The sequence below is a fragment of the Mirounga angustirostris genome, unplaced genomic scaffold (genome assembly GCF_029215605.1).
Source record: "Mirounga angustirostris isolate CCGP_5_RB_7025 unplaced genomic scaffold, mMirAng1.0.hap1 SCAF_16, whole genome shotgun sequence".
Taxonomy (NCBI): Eukaryota; Metazoa; Chordata; class Mammalia; order Carnivora; family Phocidae; genus Mirounga; species Mirounga angustirostris.
The window spans coordinates 59,117,780-59,139,635 of NW_026991724.1; the positions used below are offsets into that span (position 1 = coordinate 59,117,780).

Sequence of the window (21,856 nt, forward strand, 5' to 3'; positions counted from 1 at the left end):
CCAATGAAAATGTGCAAGCCCTCTACAGAAATACACAATATTATAAATATTATATGTATAAAGGATAGCCATGTTTGTGGATTGCAAAACTCAATTCCAATTGGAAAATATCAATTATCCCCAAGTTGCTGTATAAACTCAATGCTATGCCATTGGAAATCCAGCAAGTGCTTTGTGTGTGTGTGTGTGTGAACATTGACAGCTGATTCTAAAATTACACAGATATAAACAGGCTAAGAATAGCCAAGACTAACTGAACATAATAAAAAATAAATAAAATAAAATAAAAATAAAAAATAAATTAGAAAAAAAAGAATAGCCAAGAAAATTCTGAAGAATAATAATATTTCAGGATTTATATAACCACAAAACAAAACTGATTATGAAACTATATTCATTAAGACTGTGATCATGGCACAAGGATAGACAAATAAGGCAACAGAACAGAATGTTATCCTGATATAGATTGTTTTCTATATTGTCACTTGTTTTCTATAAAACATGACACTGAAGTGCATGTGCTGACAGGAAAGCTTATTTTTTTCCTTTCAATAAATGGTGCTTGGTCAACTGAATATTCATAAAGGGGAAAATTCATCCTGATCCCCATCCTACCCCATTTACAAAAATTAGTTCTAGATGGGTTTTAAAAATCTCAGAAATGTAAAATAAAGCTCCCAGAAGACCACCTGGAAGAATATATTTAAGAACTTGTAGTAGAAAAAGATATCTCTTATACAATAAGAAAGAAATAAGCAGGAATTTCCTTTTCCAAGGAAAAGACTGACATACTGAACTACATAAAAATGAGAAGTAGTGCTCATCAAGTAAAGTCATTTATTGATTTAAAAAATGCAGCAGAGTAGAGAAGATATTTTCAAGACATATCCAAAACACAGAATGAGTTTGCAAAAACTCTTTCAAATCAATGAAACAGAATATTGATTTCTAGAAAAATGATCAAAAGTACTTGTCAAAAGCAGATATAATAAAACTACCATAACATGCTATGAAATACCTGCCAGAATGACTAAAATCAAAGAGACTGTCAGCATGGATTGGAACACCTAGAACTCTCAGTCACTACTGGTGAGTACTCACTGTGGAAATGTTTTGACTGGTAATTACTGAATCTGTATTTATGTATTCGGGAGGTGACTCATCAGTGTTACTCCAGGGCATTTATTCAACAGAAAAATGTACTCATGTACCTCAAAGAAACATATAAGTGTTTATAACATCGTAATGCATAATATTCTCATTTTGCAAACAATCAAGTGTCCAACATTAAGTGGAAGAGATTATCATTAACTCATTGAGTCATATTTGATAGTAATGAAAGTGAATGAACTGATTCCTGCAACACGGAATAACCATAAATCATAATGTTGAATGAAATAATGCAGAAACCAAAAAATACATTTTGTTGATTCCCATTTATGTTTCAAAGGCATACAGATATTATCAGTATTATTTAGGATGTTGGTTACTTTTGGAAACAAAAGTAGATACTGGGGTAGGTACATATATGGAGGGCTCCATAGGAGAACCCCATCCCAGAATGAAATAGAATTCCTGGGATGTCATACTCCCAGTTTCAGCTGGCAATATTCCATCTCTTGATCTTGGAGGTGGTTATGCAGAAGTGTTTCTCTATAAAAATCCACCTAGCTATCTAATATCACTTTTTCATTTTCTGTATGTGCATTCCACTTCAATAAAAATTTTCAATTTTAAATAGCAAGTGGAGTCTAAAATTGTGATTGGACATGTAATCGAATGAAGGCAATGATCTGGTACAAATATGTTCCCCCAGTTATTGTAAGAAAACAAACTATCAGAAAAAGTTGAGAATCAAGTGAATGAAATAGAAGAGACAGATGGGAATCCATACAAATGATCTCATCCTGTGTTGAAACCCCTCCTACATCAGACACAAGCATTTGTACAATGCACCCACCCCACCCACCACCCTCCAACTATGCCCACTGTGTCAGTCCAATGATAGATTCCTTAGGAAACTTTCTCTTCACTGTTTTTTCTCCTATCAACAATTACCCTTCCTTGTGAAAAACATTTGTTCTTGCTTCACTGCTTTTATCAAAGTTACAATTTTATGTTGATTCATTTCTAATCCCTGTTCTCTTCCACCCAAGTGGAGGATCCAGTAGAGATGAAATTGAGTTTGCATTGCTCAGTATTTATTTCTGACTGCATATCACGTTACCTGGGCAACTGTAGGCACACCACTGGGATGTCAAATGAATAACAGATTTAATTCTACTTCTATATTATTGCTCTATTTTAGTGTCCTTCGCCCATTTTGTATATAGTTAACATTTCGAAGACTTGTATTTTTTTTTCTGTAAAGCAAATTTCAGGGGTGCCTGAGTGGCTCAGTTGGTTAAGCATCTGCCTTTGGCTTAGGTCATGATCCCGGAGTCTGGGATCGAGCCGAGCCCACCAGGGTGTCTGCGTCTCCCTCTTCCTCTGCCCCTCCCCGCCACTCATGCTCTCTCTCGCAAATAAATAAATAAAATCTTTATTTAAAAGAGGAAATTTCCGGGCACCTGGGTGGCTCAGTCATTAAGCGTCTGCCTTCAGCTCAGGTCATGATCCAGGGGTCCTGGGATCGAGCCCCGCATCGGGCTCCCTGCTCAGTGGGAAGCCTGCTTCTTCCTCTCCCACTCCCCCTGCTTGTTGTGTTCCCTTTCTCGCTGTGTCTCTCTCTGTCAAATAAATAAATAAAAGCTTTAAAAAAAATAAATTTAAAAAAATAAAAAAGGAAATTTCATGCCACAAAAATCAGAAAAATATGAGTGGTAGGATTGATATGTGGGCATACAAAGACCTAATTAATTGCTGTTAGTCAATGTCATTTCATGCTTTGTGTCAAGCTCTGATCAGACTACCCACCCTGATCCCCTCAGTTAATGAGGCAGCGAATTCTGGAAAAACTCAAGAGGAGAAAGTTGAACACATTCTTGCCTTTTCCTAATTCATTTATCACAAAGCTTCTAGTCAAACTTTCTAAAATCCGCAGCTGCTCAGGTCACATTCCACTTTACTCCCTCTATGCCTCCCTCTTTTAGCCCTCAAGAAAAATACCAAGTCCTTCCTTGTCTCAGGAGGCCTTCCCAGGGCCATCTCACCCCTCCAGCCCCATCTTAGGTGTTGTGGCTGGTTCTTTATATTCAGGTACATCAGCCTCCCTCCCTCCCTCTCTTTCCTTTCTTCTGTAGAATCCATGCCCTCTTCTTCGTCTAGGCCTCCCCACAAGTTCTCTTTCTGGATTACTCCAGGTACACAGGGGCCACATGCTCACACTTGTAGACATGCACTCAATCCCACACAGAGAATGCTGTGCTTAGCCATAGCATTTTTATGGCTAAGATCTTGGAATTAAAAACCTGACTGTCATGTTAAAAGTTCTCATCAGGGGCGCCTGGGTGGCTCAGTTGGTTAAGCAGCTGCCTTTGGCTCAGGTCATGATCCCAGGGTCCTAGGATTGAGCCCTGCCTCAGGCTCCCTGCTTGGCGGGGAGCCTGCTTCTCCCTCTCCTTCTGCCTGCCGCACTGCCTACTTGTGCTTTCTCTCTCTCTCTGTTAAATTGATAAATTAAATCTTAAAAAAAAAAAAAAGTTCTCATCCCAGGGACCCCTGGGTGGCTCAGTCAGTTAAGCGTCTGCCTTTGACTCTGGTCATGATCCCGGGGTCCTGGTATTGGCCCCAGTCGGGCTCCCTGCTCAGCAGGGAATCTGCTACTCTCTCTGCCCTTCCCTTGTTCATGTTCCCTGTCCCTCTTGAGCACTCTCTCTCTCAAGTAAATAAATAAAATCTTTAAAAAAGAAAGTTCTCATCACAAGAAAAAAAAATTGAAACTATGTAAGGTGACAGATGTTAACCAGACTTACTGTGTCGATCATTTTGCAATATATACAAATATGGAATCATATGTTGTACACCTCTAACATAATGTTATACATCAATTATATCTCAAAACAAAGCCCAGGATGCCAGGGTTCTTAATCTGGAGTCTGGCATTTGCGAGCTGTGTGACCGCAGACACATTACCCATCAGGTCCTTGTCTATGTCATGGGGGGTCTGATCTCTGATGACACCTAGCACCCAGAGTTTTGATGGGAGCTAAAGGAGTTAATACATATGAAGCCTATTGGAGCATTTGCTGGTGCATGATAAACACTCAGTAAAATCTGCTAAATACCTGATACCTCACTTTTAAATTTTAGCTCCTACCCACTCATTCCAATCTACTGTGGGCCAACATGTTCACAAGATGTAATAAAAGTGAATTACTAGAAACATAAAATTCATGAGATAACAGAGCCATATAAAAAAACTTTCACAGGGCGCCTGGGTGGCTCAGTCGTTAAGCGTCTGCCTTCGGCTCAGGTCATGATCCCGGGGTCCTGGGATCGAGTCCCACATCGGGCTCCCTGCTCGGCGGGAAGCCTGCTTCTCCCTCTCCCACTCCCCCTGCTTGTGTTCCTGCTCTCGCTATCTCTCTCTCTGTCAACTAAATAAAATCTTTAAAAAAAAAAAAAAAAGACTTTCACAAGAAGAAGTCTCCTACAATCAGGCGAGGTTTTACAGAGAAGTTGACACAATAGATCATCCCCCACACCATCATAAGTTTGCACCTAGGAATTTCCTCCCCAGAGCTATGCCTACATACACATGCATGCACACTCACACACACAAAATCAGACATTTTCCTTTCATCCTGGAAACTCACCTCAGGAAAACTGAACTTCAAACTGGGCAATTCTGGGCTGAAAGTTGAGCTGCTATGTGACTCACTTTGCACTCTGGATTCATCTGATGGGCCTTCCTAAGACTCCTCCCTTTTTTAGGGTGGGGTCAATGATGCATTTACAGATGTGATTGGATAAAAAGGCTCACTGATGAAATCCTTGATGGAATCTTCATCTGGCTCCAGCTCCACCTCTCCAATAGTTATTACATAACAACCTGGAGGGGCACCTGGGTAGCTCAGTTGGTTAAGTGTCTGACCTCGGCTCAGGTCATGATCTCAGGGTCCTGCGATGGAGCCCCTGCCTGCCTCTGGCCTGTGCCTCGCCCCTGGCCCAAGCTCAGACTCACATGCTCAGTCGGCAGTCTGCTTGTCCCTCTGCTGCTCCCCCAGCTCCTGCTTTCTCTCTCAAATAAATAAATAAATAATCTTTAAAACCCCCAAAACATCCCTGGGGCCGGGGCAATTGACCACAATCAAACACACTTTCTTTTTTTTAATTTTTAATTTAAATTCAATTAATTAACATATAATGTACTATTAGTTTCAGAGGTAGAGGTCAGTGATTCATCAGTCTTATATAATACCCAGTGCTCCATACATCATGTGCCCTCCTTAATGTCCATCACCTAATTTACCCTTCTCCCACCCTCAGCCTCTCCAGCAACCTCAGGTTGTTTCCTATGATTAAGAGTCTCCTACGGGGTCGACTGGGTGGCTCAGTCGGTTAAGTGTCTGCCTTTGGCTCAGGTCATGATCTCAGGGTCCTGGATCGAGCCCTGCATTGGGCTCCCTGGTCAGCAGGGAACCTTCTCCTTCTCCCATTCCCCCCTGCTTGTGTTCTCTCTCTCATATAAATAAAATCTTTAAAAAAAAAAAAAGTCTTTTGTTTGTCTCCCTCTCTGATTTTGTCTTGTTTTATTTTTTCCTCCCTTCCCCTATGATCCTCTGTTTTGTTTCTTAAATTCCACATATGAGTGAGATCATATGATAATTGTCTTTCTCTGATTGACTTATGTTGCTTAGCATAATACCCTCTAGTTCCATCCATGTCATTGCAAATGGCAAGATTTTGTTGGTGGCTGAGTAGTATTCCATTGTGTGCGTGTGTGTGTGTGTGTGTACACATCTTCTTTATCCGTTCATCTGTTGGTGGACATCTGGGCTCTTTCCATAGTTTGGCTATTGTGGACATTGCTGCTTAAAAACACTGGGGAGCAGGTGTTCCTTCAGATCACTACATTTGTATCTCTGGGGTAAATCCCTAGTAGTGCAATTGCTGGGTCGTGGGGTAGCTCTAGTTTCAATTTTCTGAGGAACCTCCATATTGTTTTCCAGAGTGGCTGCACCAGCTTGCATTCCCACCAACAGTGTAAGAGGGTTCCCCTTTCTCTGCATCCTCACCAACATCTGTCATTTCCTGACTCGTTAATTTTAGCCATTCTGATCGGTGTGAGGTGGTATCTCATCGAGGTTTTGATTTGTATTTCCCTGATGCCGAGTAACATTGAGCATTTTTTCATATGTCCGTTCACCATTTGTATGTCTTCTTTGTAGAAATGTCTGTTCATGTCTTCTGCCCATTTCTTGACTGATTTTTTGTTTTTGGGGTGTTGAGTCTGATAAGTTCTTTATAGATTTTGGATACTAGCCCTTCATCTGATAAGATATTTGCAAATATCTTCTCCCATTCTGTCGGTTATCTTTTGGTTTTGTCAACTATTTCCTTTGCCGTGCAAAAGCTTTTTATCTTGACCAAGTCCCAATAGTTCATTTTTGCCTTTGGTTCCCTTGCCTTTGAAGATGTGTCTAGCAAGAAGTTGCTGCGGCCGAGGTCACAGAGGTGCCTCTAGGCAAATCCTCTAGGATTTTGATGGATTCCTGTCTCACATTTAGGTGTTTCATCCATTTTTAGTCTATTTTTGGGGTATGGTGTGAGGAAATGGTCCAGTTTCATTCTTCTGCATGTGGCTGTCCAATTTTCCCAACACCATTTGTTGAAGAGACTGTCTTTTTTTTTTTTTTTAAGATTTTATTTATTCATTTGAGACACAGAGATACAGAGAGAGAGAGAGAGAAAGCATGAGCAGAGAGAGAGGCAGAAGCAGGCTCCTCACTGAGCCAGGAGCCCGATATGGGGCTCGATCCCAGGACCCTGGGATCAGGACCTGAGCCGAAGGCAGACGCTTAACCATCTGAGCCACCCAGGCACCCCGAAGAGACTGTCTTTTTTCCATTGGATGTTCTTTCCTGCTTTGTCGAAGATTAGTTGACCCTAGAGTTGAGGGTCCATTTCTGGGTTCTCTGTTCTGTTCCATTGATCTGTCTGTCTGTTTTTGTGCCAGTACCATACTGTCTTAATGATGACAGCTTTGTAATAGAGCTTGAAGTCCAGAATTGTGATGCCACCCACTTTGGTTTTCTTTTTCAACATTCCTTTGGCTATCTGTGATCTTTTCTGGTTCCATACGAATTTTAGGATGATTTGTTCCATCTCTGTGGAAAAAGCTGATGGTGTTTTGATAGGATTGCACTGAATGTATAGATTGCTCTAGGTAGCATAGACATTTTAGCAATATTTGTTCTTCCAATCCATGAGCATGGAACGTTTTTCCATTTCTTTGTGTCTTCCTCAGTTTCCTTCATGAGTGTTCTATAGTTTTCTGAGTACAGATCCTTTGCTGCTTTGGTTAGATTCATTCCTAGGTATCTTACGGTTTGGGGTGCAATTGTAAATGGGATCAACTCCTTAATTTCTCTTTCTTCTGTCTCATTGTTAGTGTATGGAAATGCAACTGATTTCTGTGCATTGATTTTATAGCCTGCCACTTTGCTGGATTCCTGTATGAGTTCTAGCAAATTTGGGGCTGGAGTCTTTTGGGTTTTCCACATAGAGTATCATGTCATCTGCAAAGAGTGAGAGTTTGACTTCTTCTTTGCCTATTTGGATGCCTTTTATTTCTTTTTGTTGTCTGATTGCTGAGGCTAGGACTTCTAGTACTATGTTGAACATCAGTGGTGAGAGTGGATATCCCTGCCGTGTTCCTGACCTTAGGAACCTCAGGAAAAACCGAGAGCTTTTCCCCATTGAGAATGATGTTCACTGTGGGCTTTTTGTATATGGCTTTTATGATATTGAGGTATGTTCCCTCTATCCCTACACTGCGAAGAGTTTTAATCAAGAAAGGGTGCTTGCTGTACTTTGTCAAATGCTTTTTCTGCATCTATTGAGAGGACCATATGGTTCTCGTCCTTTCTTTTATTAATGTAGTGTATCACATTGATTGATTTGCAGATGTCGAACCACCCTTGCAGCCCAGGAATAAATCCCACTTGGTCGTGGTGAATAACCCTTTTAATGTACTGTTGAATCCTATTGGCTAGTATTTTGGTGAGAATTTTTGCATCCATGTTCATCAGGGATATTGATCTGTAATTCTCCTTTTTGGTGGAGTCTTTGTCTGGTTTAGGGATCAAGGGAATGCCCTCTTGTTTCTTTTTTTAACAGTTCCCTCTGACACACTTACCCACTTCTCCCTCCAACCTCCCAACCCAAGAGAATGAACACTTCTAAATTAGTGAAGATCCACCGGACACATTTCCCCCTTAGTTACAAACATTCAGTAAAATATCCATTGACTCGCCTTTACCTAACCTGTTTGTTGAATTAATTCATTGGCTCCATTTGTTTTAAAAAAACTTACTAGTCAATATGCATGGTATGTAGAAGGATATGTGGGATATGTTCTGCCATATTTGCAATTCTGTTCCTATGGTTATTTATCAAAAGAGAGAGTCTCTTTCTTTCTTTCTTTTTTATTTATTTAATTTTTTAAAAAAGATTTTATTTATTTTTTGAGAGAGAGAGAATGAGAGACAGAGAGCACAAGAGGGAAGAGGGTCAGAAGGAGAAGCAGACCCCCCGCCGAGCAGGGAGCCTGATGTGGGACTCGATCCCGGGACTCCAGGATCATGACCTGAGCCGAAGGCAGTCGCTCAACCAACTGAGCCACCCAGGCGCCCGAGAGAGTCTCTTTCTTTATTCTGGTTATTTATTATGTATAATATACTGAAAATAACTGAAATATAAGAGCAAGAAACCCCTAGTGCTTTGTTTTAAATATTTCTAAATTTAATATCCTGTAAAAACAGTTCCTTAAAATGTTACTGAGTTTTAAAAGGACAATAACACAAGATTATGTAATTGTAGCATATGCATATTTATGTATTCTGTTCTCTGAATGTTTTCAAACATCTTTAAAATTTCTGGCCATTTTTAGTACTGCAAATTGTAGGTTATAAATGGTGAATTATTGTTTCTTTTTTTAGACGAGAATGTTTATGCACAATTTCTTTCAGAGGAAATTAACCCTTAATGAAATTTCAGTAGGGCAATCCTCTTAGGTCCCCTCCCTCTTTGGGAGCTTTGTACTGTTACTCAGTAAACTTTGCTTTGCTCCCCCACGCCCCCAAAAATGAATTTCAGTAAATGACTATATGTTGTATTTGAAACATACAATGTTATTGTAAATCTAATTAGTGTTTTGATCATTTCTGAGAAATTTTACATGTGTTCATCATTATTTTTCCTCTAATAATTACCATTCACATACATTGCCTGTCTTACTTGTTCTTTAACCAATGTGATTAGTGACAGCATTGAGATTGGCACAGTCCATTTCATACCCACACATAAATTTTTTTACATTTTTATTTTCAATTTTTTATTATATTGTGTTATATTCTACCTTTAAGTAAATTTTTACTTTTATGGATTTGAGTATGCCAAGTAAAATTTAAGCCTTCCTAGTCACACTTAATGATGAATTATCCAGTCCAAGATTGTAAAAATCTACTCTACTATATTTATATTAGAGACTTGCCTTTCTTCATGTTTGAACTCTTATTTACTACCTCTAAGATGAGAGCTAAAAATGTTTTTTAAAGATTTATTTATTTGAGGGGCGCCTAGGTGGCTCAGTTATTAAGTGTCTGCCTTCGGCTCTGGTCATGATCCCAGCCTGCTTCTCCCTCTCCCACGTCCCCCTGCTTGTGTTCCCACTCTCACTGTGTCTCTCTCTGTCAAATAAATAAATAAAATCTTAAAAAAAAGATTTATTTATTTGAGAGAGAGAGAGCGTGAATGGGAGGGGCAGGGAGAGAGGGAGAGAGAATCTCAAGCAGACTCTGCACTGAGTATAGAGCCTGACAAGGGGCTCGATCTCACCACCTTGAGCCAAAACCAAGAGTCAGAAACTTTACCAACTGTGCCATTCAGTGCCCCTAAAAATGTTTTTTACTTTATATTAAGTTCTAAGTGGGAGCTGAAATTTCCCCTTTATGTTTTCAGTGAAATCTCCAAATATTTTAATACCCTCATTTAAAAAAATCATTTCCCAACTAATTAACAACTTTTATCATATATCGATTCCTAGAAATTATCTGACATCTACTCCTAAACATGGCTTGTTCTTGGGCTCCCTAATAACCTGTGGTTAATAGAGTGTACAATCAGGGGGCAAGTTTTCTTCATTGCACTTAGTTTTATTTTCTGAAATTTTTGTATTTCTGCAATTAGCAGATGACCTTTAGAAATTTTAACATTTTTATTAGAATGTCATTAAATATAATGCTTATATTTTCAAATCACATCACTTACCATGAAAGACTGCAGTTTGTTTCTGCTATTATTGAAAATAGACCTGGGCGCCTGGGTGGCTCAGTCGTTAGGCGTCTGCCTTCCGCTCGGGTCATGATCCCAGAGTCTTGGGATCGAGCCCCGCATCCGGCTCCCTGCTCCGCGGGAAGCCTGCTTCTCCTTCTCCCACTCCTCCTGCTTGTGTTCCCTCTCTCGCTGTCTCTATCAAATAAATAAAATCTAAAAAAAAAAAAAAAAAGAAAGAAAGAAGAAAAGAAAATAGACCTAATCTAAGGTCATATTGCCCTGAATTTGCCCCATTTCATCCGATCTTGGAAGCTAAGCAGGGCCCATCCTGTTTTAGGACCATCCTGGTAGGACTTGAATGGGAAACCACCTGGTAATACTGAGTACTGTAAACTTTTGGGGAAAAGGGTGAAAAGAAGGAAAAGGGATGGGGAAGAAAAAAAAGAAAAAAAATTAAAAGACAAAAGAAAAAAGGAGAAAAAATAAAACTTATCTAATCTAAAGAGAGTTTTAAAATTTGTTTCCATATCTTCTCCCTATTTCTTAGTTGTATTGAAATTCTACCTCATGATCTAATAGATATCTTAAATGAAATATATATATTTTTAAGTCCTGATAATTCCTCCAAATCTCCTCTACACACAGTCTTAAAATAGCCCATAGAAAAATCCATCCTTCTGGCTGTTTGGCACAAATTTTTTTTTAAAAGATTTTATTTATTGGGCACCTGGGTGGCTCAGTTGGTTAAGCGACTACCTTCGGCTCAGGTCATGATCCTGGAGTCCCGGGATCGAGTCCCGCATCGGGCTCCCTGCTCAGCAGGGAGTCTGCTTCTCCCTCTGACCTTCCTCCTCATGCTCTCTGTCTCTCATTCTCTCTCTCTCAAATAAATAAATAAAATCTTAAAAAAAAAGATTTTATTTATTTATTTGACAGAGAGAGACAGCGAGAGAGGGAACACAAGCAGGGGGAGTGGGAGAGGGAGAAGCAGGCTTCCGTGGAGCAGGGAGCCCGATGCGGGACTCGATCCCAGGACCCTGGGATCATGACCTGAGCCAAAGGCAGATGCTTAATGACTGAGCCACCCAGGCGCCCCTGGGACAAAATTTTTGAGTCATCCCATCTCCTTTTGTATTGTGACCCAAAGAGGCTGCTCTTTGAGAGTAAGCAGGGAAGGGGAGTAAGGAGAAATCTGGAACTGGGCAGATAGAATCTCTATCCTTTTGTAGGACCTGGGTTGGATTCTGCTGAGGCATTGCCACCTCTCATGACCCTCTCTGACCACAAGCTCCCGTGGCAACAGTGGCACCGACAGATAAGCACAGATGAGTGGAGGGTTTCCCAGGCCCTCTTCAACTAGACCTCCACTCCCACCCCCATGTATTTAGTGCTTCAGTATAGAGAAGGGTTTTTCCCAGACACTTCATCTTTTTCCCTCCCTGATGTTGAGTCTGGGGACCTTGGACGGTCACTCCCAACCTAAAGTACTGGATCCAGGCCAGAGATTATATGGGGAGGTTCCCACTTCAGGAATCCAATGGGATGCAGTGTGGAAGTATGAAGTGTAGCTTCTCAGAATCCCACTAACCCTGTGTCATCTGCATGGAGGGAACCGCAGAGAAAAGCAGAGCTGCAGATACCAGAGACCTCAATGTGCGTTCCACCTGGGCCCTTCTCCAGGGCTGTGACCTGAAGCAAGTCTCCTTACTGCCCTTGCTGTCTATTTTCTTAAGTATAGAATGGGAATATTAACAATCTCCCTCGCTGGGTGTCATACTGGAAACTAGGGGAGTTCTCGGGCCCTGAGACCTCAACCACCAGCTGGTGCCAGGTTCTTGATTTTCTCACTAGAAAGAATTCAAGAATGAGTCAGGGTAAAATATAACTGAAAAGCTTTATTGCAACGTGAAAGTTCACACTCCAATTGATATTGAGTGCATTTGCACTCAGGAGGATCTGAGTCTTGCCAGGTGCAAAGGGGCTCTATGTACCTATGTTCTTCTCTTGTTAACGTCTTTTGTTATAAAAGCCTGAGGAGAGAACTTAGGATGTGTAGCGGAAAACATTTTCCTCCCTTATATGTCTACACACAAAAGTGATGAGGTGTGGACATGATTTCCCTGCAGTATGCCTGTGGCCCTTCTAAGAAGGCACAAAGTCCCCAGCCCTCCGCCTCGAAATCTCTACAATTTCCAGCACCCCTCATGGTGCCCAAGACCTCTTCTCCCCCACGTGACACTAAGGACATCCCTTGCAGCAGGCCCCTGCAGTAATTACCCAGAAAACGCTGCTCCGAGGACCGCTGAGTTGCTCCAATGAAAGCCCGGGAGAGGGGCATTTCCGTGCCTGGGAATGATGTTAGCGCAGGACTTCTCCCATTCTCCTCCAGGTCTTCTCCATGGGATCAGAGGCTCCGAAACGCTGGGTAAGGATCGAGGTGATTGACTCCAGGCCAGGACAGGGAACGCCAGGCCCAGGTGCCCCCTCCTCTCCCACCCTGCTCCATCCACGGACTCTGAAGGCTGGTGAGGTAACAAGTGCCAGTACAACCGCAGCAGAGCCATTGGTATCTGAAATCTGATTTAATGCTTGGTAATGATGTTGAAGCAGGAACAGGGAGGGAGGACTTAATCGTAGGACTCAAGGCTGCCTCCGTCAGTGGGGCAATCAGAGTCTAGGATACTACTTGATCCTGTTTGAATGTGGCAAGCATTTTCAGGGCAACGTATGCTGAGTAACAGAGAAGCCGAGGAGATGACTATGATGTAGGACAGGAAGGGGCTGTGGCTGTGGGAGTGCAGTTGTGAGAGGTGTGGCAGAAAGAGTGATGTGCACGTGGAGAGGGAGTATGAACTTATGACCCTGGGCCCTCATAGCCAGCCCATGGACGGTGGTGTCTGGGAAAGGCGATCTGGGGAACCCTAGAAGCATCGCCTGGAAAGAGGGGGTGTTGTGGCCATGCATGGGAGGTCCAGAGCTTAGGTGCCCTCTGTCTGCCCACCTGCCTGTTGTTCAGGGGTGACACAGTCATCAATGGGACCAAGATGAGACACTGACACTAATTATTAGCTTCCACTAGGCGTGCACACATCAGTGTCTGAAAGACTCTATGGAATGATGTGCTTATTTGGTTTGTAGCCTTTGGGAGCATCCAAACAATATTCTTAGCCTCCGGGAGTATGCTGAGCTTCGCTGGGTCTGAAATTTCTCCAAACACTTGGGTGATCAGCTGCAGAGAGCACTGCGCAAAAATATGATTACATTATGTCAAAGAGGAAGCGAATCCCACAGAATCGGCCTTATCCCTACTCCATTCCAACAGGACCTTGGACCTTCCGGGCAGGCTGTCCCTGACTCTGGGCCTTGGGACTGTGGGGACTACTCTGCCCAGAATGCCCGGAGTCGAGCGGCAGCACCGCTGTCCAATGAGAGCTTCAGAAGAGGTTCTTCCGCCTGGGGCCGGACCGCGCAGGCGGGACTTCCGGCTGCCTCCTCAGAGCAGCCGTGAGAGCGGCTCTTAGTTTTGCTTAGTAAGTAAAACAGTTCTGCAACCGTAGCGACTTGACACGAGCGAGAAGGGGCGAGAGGAGACGCGGGCCCTGCGGCACGGTTGCGGGTCCGGGGTTGCGTGACGCTGCCCGGGCTGCCCCGCGCCGAGCCCGGGGGTCCGCTCCGCTCCCCCAGTCCGATGGCGCCGGCCGCGCGCAGGGCCCCGGCTCAGGTAAGCGCTCGTCCCCCGGGCCCTCCCCGCCCGCTCCCCGCCGAGACCCTGAGGGCCGAGCGCGGGGCGCCTGCTCGCGTCCCTGCGGCCCAGGCCCCGGCGTCCGGGCTCCCGTCGAGGGGCACGTCCCAAGGGGCGACACTGAGCGCCGAGGCACAGAGCTTGAACTGCCAGCCCGCCGGCCCGTAGTCTCCAGGGCCGGGCGAGGATCCAGGGAGCTCTGGGTCCGTGGAGCCCGCCGCGGCTTGTTGGTCCAGGGCTGGGCTGGCCTCTCCCCACTTCCCGCCGCCGCGGAAGCGCTGACGGAACCAACACGAGCCAGTGGGAGGTGGCGCAGCCCCGCCCTGGCCCTGCCCCGCCCCCCCGCTCGCCTCTGCCTTGTTGTGTCCCGGGACTCTTCATGCCGTCCCCCAAGTCTTGGGTCTGGAGACCCTGGAGAAACCCCAAGCCCGTGCCAAGCGTTTCTGGCAACCGGTGTGTGCACGGTCATTCCGGACACTCGGAGCGGGGCGCGCACGGGCCGCAGCTGACACGCAGCTGGAACTGTTCTTGCGGGTGGGAGCGAAGAGCAGAGGGACAGCGGCCAGGGCCGGAACGACGGCCTGAGAAGGTGGGTGTCCTTGGGGCGGTAACGGGAGGCTTGGCTGGGAGCAGCCACGCGATGGTCCCGAGGTCCTGACAGGACCCATCCTGTGCGGCGTGAGGCGAAGACGGTGGGCTGAGGGAGGAGGCAGGAAGATCAGGGTGGCGGCTGCCGCCGTAGTCGAGGTGAGGGTCATTGGGCCGGAGTGCTGGCTCGGATGCCATTGGATTCTGGACATGTGTTTCTCAAAAAGTGACCACTGATCTTCCAGTGTGGACTGAGACGGGGTGAAAGGGAGGATTCAGGGATATCTCGAGGGTGTCCGTTCTTGGCAGCTGTGGGAATGGAAGCTCCATGACTGAGATGAGGAAGCTGGGGGTGTGAGTGACGCTGGTGGGAGACGTTCTGGAGAGCACTGACCGGATGCATTAAGTGAGCAGCCAAACACACAGGTCTGGGAATCTGGGGAGGGCTTCAGAAGGGAGACATCTAAATGCACCATGGCCACTGTGTGGGCCCAGGTGCGTGAGCTGTGGGTCACAGTTGTGAGGAACAGTCTTCTGGTTACGCTGGCAAAGCTGGTTCTGGTGCCAGAAAGTTGTGGGAGGAAGGGGGACCAGGACTGGGTACGTAGGTGACGGTGTGACTTCAGAGATGAGGGACGTGGCTGGCCACGGAGGGAGAGTGCGTCGGGGACGGGATACTCGGGCAGGTGGCCAGGGTTTCCAGCGGAAGAGTAGACGTGAGAGGGATCCAGAAGTTTAGGAGTCCTTAAGGCAAGATGAGGACACTCAGGCCTGTGCTGGTGGCGCTTCTCCACTCTGAACTCCACCAGGGTTTTGTGAGGACTTTGGTAGGACCTGGGGTGTTTCATCCTGGAGGAATAAGGTCGTGGGTGACGTGCTGACGTGATCACCCGTGAGCGACACTAAGCCTGGGGTAGGCCACCGAGGAGCCTTGCTTTGGATGAGGGCCAGGGGGACAGAGGAAGACTGTGATTGCTGAGGGGACAACAGGTGCAGCACACGTGGAGGAGAACCTTGTCTGGTGAAAGGTGGAGGAGCTCGTGGCCCGAGTGTAAGATCTCCTCCCACTCTTCTGCTGTTGGGAAGGTCTCCTGATCAAACAACCTTTTCATCAAAGGTGCATTTCCTGCTTTTCCCTTTGTATGGGTTTCAGTGCCCTACCAGCCCACAGAGTTACACATCCTCGTACGGGAACCGGGAGGCACCTCACCCTCTTGATCCTATGAAGCGTGCGTCCTACAGCTCCTGGTCGTTCACTCTTTTTCAGAGTGCCACCCCCATGTGGGCCTGTGTGGGGTGTGGAGTCCTCCTCTCCCAGGCTGTGAATTTCTGTGATGACTAAAGTGCAATCCAACTCATCTGTCCAGTGTTAGGTGTTCTGTGTTTAGCCATCCCCATAATCCTAAGATGGGACTCCCACCCTCCCCAGTGGGGTGAAGCAGAGGTGATTAAAATACCAGTAACATGTGGGGAGGCCAGGGAGGTTTCTGTGGTGTGGGACAGTGAGGTGTGGTGACCACAGGCATGTGGCTGTGGGGTCCAGTCTCAAGAATGATGTGTCCTTGGAGAGGGAGTATGCCTGATTGACGCCAGGGCCCTGGTTTTCAGCAGAATAACCTGGATGGCCAGGGAGATCCCTCTACGCCAGGTCCACAACTTAGATATATACTTGTCCACCTGCCTCTTCTTGTGTCAGCGGGACCCTGCGATCGGTGGGCCACGAGGAGACAGTGGTGCCGTGGCACCCAGGCACTGGGGCCTGGTTTCTCCTCTCGGTTGGGGAGATCAGGGGGAGGATGGGCATAGGGTAGATGTGGGTGGGAAAAGGGATATGGGTTCTTGGGAGAGGGGCTTTTTGTGGTTTCATCTGTCCCCATCCTGCCAGGGCAGGGTGACCTTTGAAGACGTGGCCGTATACTTCTCCTGGGAGGAATGGGGTCTCCTTGATGAGGCTCAGAGATGTCTGTACCAGGATGTGATGCTGGAGAACTTGGCACTTATAACCTCCTTGGGTAAGACCCTCAACCCCACCCCTGTGCCCTGAGCTAGTCTCTGCCCTTCCCTTTGTGCCCAGGAGCAGTTGGTCTTTACATAGGGACCATGAGCACTGCTTCCTTCCCCAGTTCCTGGGGTAGGTGCTGTGGTTGGTAAGGCTGAGGTCAGTGCACTGCCCTCCTTCCTTGAGCAGCCCCAACACCAGCTTTCCTGCTGACTTTCAAGGAAGGGATCAGGGTCAGGAGTCTTGCAGTGAACCTAATGGATAGCCCCTTACCTGCCCTCTCCCTGACTGGGTGACTTTGTCTCGATGCAAGATATCTGCATGCTCCACGTCTGCTTCCTTTCTCTACTGAGGCTTCCCTGTGCCTCCCTGCGCCAGGACTTGCTGTCTGTGACAAAGTTACTACATCTGTGGACCATGGGCTGTTCTCATGAGACCCTCTTCCCGACCTCTCTGGGAACTGTTTAGTTCTCTTTGCCATGGGCTGGCATGTGCTGAGTCGTTCTGGGATACCGATGGCTGCTCATCTGTCCTCTCCTTTCCTTAGCACTTGTATCATGAAGTTGCCATGCACTTGCTGATTGTGGGAGTGGGGTTGGATTGGAGAGCCCAGGGTGGTTCACAGTAGGTACACTGACCTACGCACAACATGATGGCCCAGAGGAAGCCAGGCCCTGCAAAGTGGTACCTGGAGGAAGATGATGTCAGTGCTGTGTTCAGATCAGACCAGAAGCCTCTTCTGTTTGACTGGTATTATGATGCCAGGGGCCACATTTCATTTCCGTCTTCTCTTCCCCTTTCTTGGCACTCTGCCGATTTGTCAACTCTGTTACTTGTCGCTTCTACTCTTACTTCTGGCCTGGGGTTAACCTCACATCTCTGGGATCCACATCTCCCTCGTTTTTCTCACCACTCCACCTACAGTGCTTTGCACATTGGCCGCTCTACAGTACGTCGTGAGGTGTGCCGTTTTCTTAAGCAGTCCTGAACACCCCCTGCCAGGTTACAGTCCTATTTCCTTGGGTCTTGTCACTCCCTTCTGCACGGAAAAGGTGTGTCCATAGGAGATAAGTTCCTTTGGAAAGTTGCTTGCAGAGGAATGCATTGCAGACCGTTTCTCTTCTCTGTGTCACACCACGTGCTTGCATCCTTCTCCTCATGAGGCCTCTCCCATTCTGTGCTCCTTGTAGCCTGCTACTGCTAAGCAGCCCCAGCCTCCACCTGCGCCATCTCCCTGGTCCTGCAAACAATCCCAAGCACTGGTTCCTGGGTTTCTTAGACACACGTTTGTAGCTCGTAGAGTAGCTGCCCCCTCCCACCAAAGGCAGCATGCACTTCACCAGCATTTCTTGCTTTCAGGTTGTAGGCATGGTGTGGAGGATGAGGAGGCACCCGAGCAGAAGGTTTCTGTACAAGGCGTGCCCCAGGTCAGGACTTTCAAGGCAGTCGTGTCTCCCCAGAAGGCCCATCCTTGTGAGGTGTGTGGCCACGACTTGAGAGACCTTTTGCTCTCCACCGAGCACCAGGCAACACTTTGTGGACAGAACCTCTACAAGACTGGGGCATGTGAGAAACAGTTGTGTTTTGATGCAAACCTTCAGCACCAGAAGGAGCACATTGGAGAGAAATGCTTCAGAAGCAACACGGGCAGAGCTGCTTTTGTGAAGGACTACAAATTGTGTGTGTCAGGGAAACCCTTTTCCTGCGGGGAGGTTGTCAGGGACATCTTGGCCACCTCGAGATTCTTCCAGCAGCAGGCCACACACAGCAGGGAGAAGTCATACAGGACGACGGAGTATGGGGCATCCTCTCGTGGAAGGAAAGCGCAACACAACTGGGGAGAAGGCACAGAGGACTTGACTTGCAAACACATGCTTGTTCACCACCAGAGAGACCTCGCTAGAGAGAGATGCTTCATGTGCAGTGAATGTGGGAAATCTTTTAGCAAAAGCTACAGCCTCAGTGACCACTGGAGAGTGCACACTGGGGAAAAGCCTTATGAGTGTGGGGAATGTGGGAAGTCCTTCAGGCAGAGCTCTAGCCTCATTCAGCACCGGAGAGTTCACACTGGAGCAAGGCCTCACGAGTGTGACGAATGTGGCAAACTATTTAGTAACAAGTCTAACCTCATTAAACATCAGAGAATTCACACTGGAGAACGGCCGTATGAGTGCAGCGAATGTGAGAAATCTTTTAGCCAAAGCTCCGCGCTGCTTCAACATCGGAGAGTTCACACTGGAGAAAGGCCTTATGAGTGCAGCGAATGTGGGAAATTCTTTACTTACAGTTCCAGTCTCCTCAAACACCAGAGAGTACATACTGGGTCAAGGCCTTATGAGTGCAGTGAATGTGGGAAATCCTTTACTCAAAACTATAGTCTCATTAAACACAGGAGAATTCACACTGGAGAAAGACCTTACGAGTGCAGCGAATGTGGGAAATCCTTTAGCCACAGTTCTAGCCTCATTAAGCACCGAAAAGTGCACTCTGGAGAAAGGCTTTAGGAGGACAGTGACTTTGGGAAACGCTCACCTCTGTCTTCCATTTCAATGACCATTCACATATTCACACTGAAACAAAAAAACTTTATGAGTATTTGAACGTAGGATATTCTTTACCTATGAGTCCAAGCTCCTAAAACACCACAGTGTCTCCTTAGATGAAGGCCTGTGAATGTGAAGAATGTGGGAAATGGCTAACCAAAGGCTAGCCCCATTGCTCTCCAGAGAACTCACGGTAGTGAAAGGCCTTACAGATGCAGTGAATATGAGAAAGCCTTCATCTGAAGGACTTTACCTCATAGGACTTCACAAATTTCAAATGGGCAGTTATTTAATTGATGAATGTAACCACACGGGAGGAGATCCCTTAGGAAGGTGCCATCTGCCTGTGTTGAAGCTCATACATTCAAACATCTGCATAAATCCCAGGTACGTGGTAGCTGCCTTGCAGTCTTTGAACCTGCCCAGGGGCCATACCTCGGTGTCAGGGCAATTGCTGGATCACTAATGAATAGCCTGAGCGCTTACTCCTTCCCCGTTTTTCCTCTCTGCGGAGAGGGCATGCATGTCACCCAGTTTTGTCCTGCAGGACTGCTGGTGATTTGAAAAGGTGGACAACAGGGGCGCCTGGGTGGCTCAGTCGTTAAGCGTCTGCCTTCGGGCTCAGGTCGTGGTCCCATGGTCCTGGGATCGAGCCCCATGTCGGGCTCCCTGCTCAGCGGGAAGCCGGCTTCTCCCTCTCCCACTCCCCCTGCTTGTGTTCCCTCTCTCGCTGTCTCTCTCTCTCTCTGCCAAAAAATGAATAAAATCTTAAGAAAAAAAAAAGTGGACATTTTTCAGGGATGTTATTATCCTCGTGAGACTCTGTGATGGCATTTCCCAGCCTCCAAATCACCAACCTGGGAACAGTCTGCCTCCCGTTGCTCTTGCTGTATGACAATAAAGATCGTATTGTTTAAGCCATCATTAATCATGGGGATTCTGTTCAGTGTGTGTGTGTGTGTGTGTTGAAATTAACTGTGTTTGCGAGCAAGAAGGGGTGAACAGAGTTGTGTGCCTCAGAAGGGACCGTATGATGGCAGAAGATAACTCTCCAGTTTGGGCCTACTTTGCATGGCTGCTCAAAGCCTTTAAGGAAAGACTGGTGGGCTCTGTGGTCCTAATTTATACTTGGATGCCAAGTGTGGGGTCAGAGTTTCAACCCGAAGAGGGGGCAGTTGTTGGTTGTTGTTTTGACAACCTTCAGTGCTTCTGAGCGGCATGGTCTTGTTCTCTTGTTCACAGGGGATATTGATGGCATGGTACTCGGGGCTGGTGAAGGAAATCTCTTCCCCAGACCCAGCAGCAGAGCCAGGGGCCTTGATGTCCTGAATTCTGTAGAGTAACATCACTGGTTTTAAGATTATAAGGGCCAGGGGAATGATTGTTGGTACAGAAACCCTGAATTAATAGAGAGTGCAGGAGACCAGTGAACGAGTTGGAATGTACCTCTCACAGGGTTTAGGCACTAGGACTGTGAAGGACGAGCAGATCGAGATATTCTCAGGACCTACACAAGGATGTATCTTGTGCAGCTGAGGGCCTGTCAGAAAAAAATAATCTAAAGGTTTTGCGGATTCCTTGTTCCCTCTGGGCTGTTCACCAAAGGCCATGGTTTTGCATGGTAGCAAAGCAAGGACAGAGACGGGAGAGATCTCTTAGTGCAGCCGAGAGGCCTTTTGTGACTCAGCCGGTATCCCTGTTGAATGAACTCGGAATACCTTCATTGCTCACCTATTTTTGCAAATGCCTTCTGATGAGGAGAAAGATGGTGGAGTCAGTATGGTGGCCAAACTTAATTTTCTGAGGCATAGGGAATCCAGACTTAATTTTAACCATATTTTTTTAAGTTTCAGTAAGGTACAAATGACATGCAATGTCCATCATTAAATTGTGCAATTTGACATTTTGACTTTCACATAAACCCATGAAGCCATCAATCATGATAATAAACCTTTCCATCACCCCCACATTTACTTTTTGTTCTTTAATAATCTCCTCGAGGCATCCATTGACTTGCTTTTCATTATAGTAGATGAGTTAGCATTTTCTAGAATTTATACGATTGAAGTCTTAAAAGTGTTTCATCCTCCTTTTCCTTGTGTCCCCTCATGTGACATTTTTTAAAGTTTATCTGTGGTGCTTAAATGAGCAGTTCATTCTTTATATCTTTGAGAAGTAGGTTCTATCGATATAGCACTATTTATTTATGTATTCATCTCTTTATCGTTATTTTAATTGTTTCCAGTTTGGCGGGCTGCAAGTAAAACTGCTGCAGAAGGGGTGCCTGGGTTGTCCTTTGGGTTAAGCATTTGAAATCTTGATTTTAGCTCATGTCATGATCTCAGGGTTGTGAGATCAAGCCCAGTGAGCCCAGCATTGGACTCCACCATGGGTGTGGAGCCTGCTTAACATTCTCTCTCTCTCTCTCCCCCATCCTTCCCCCGCAACTGCCCCCCACTGCCCTGCCTGAGCATGCGCACTGATGCTTTCTGGATAAATAAATATAAATGAATGAATGAATGAATGAATGAATGAATGAATGAA

General features: G+C 45.9%; 1 protein-coding gene across 1 annotated transcript; it reads left to right on the forward strand.

The window, feature by feature from the left end:
- The first annotated feature begins 13,895 nt into the window (after window positions 1-13,895).
- On the forward strand, window positions 13,896-20,231 carry LOC123856208 (zinc finger protein 256-like). Its single transcript, XM_045892465.3, has 3 exons — window positions 13,896-14,771; window positions 16,656-16,782; window positions 18,129-20,231. The coding sequence occupies exons 1-3, from the start codon at window positions 14,562-14,564 to the stop codon at window positions 19,271-19,273; spliced, it is 1,482 nt and encodes a 493-aa protein (XP_045748421.2). The 5' UTR covers window positions 13,896-14,561; the 3' UTR covers window positions 19,274-20,231.
- Window positions 20,232-21,856: the final 1,625 nt, after the last annotated feature.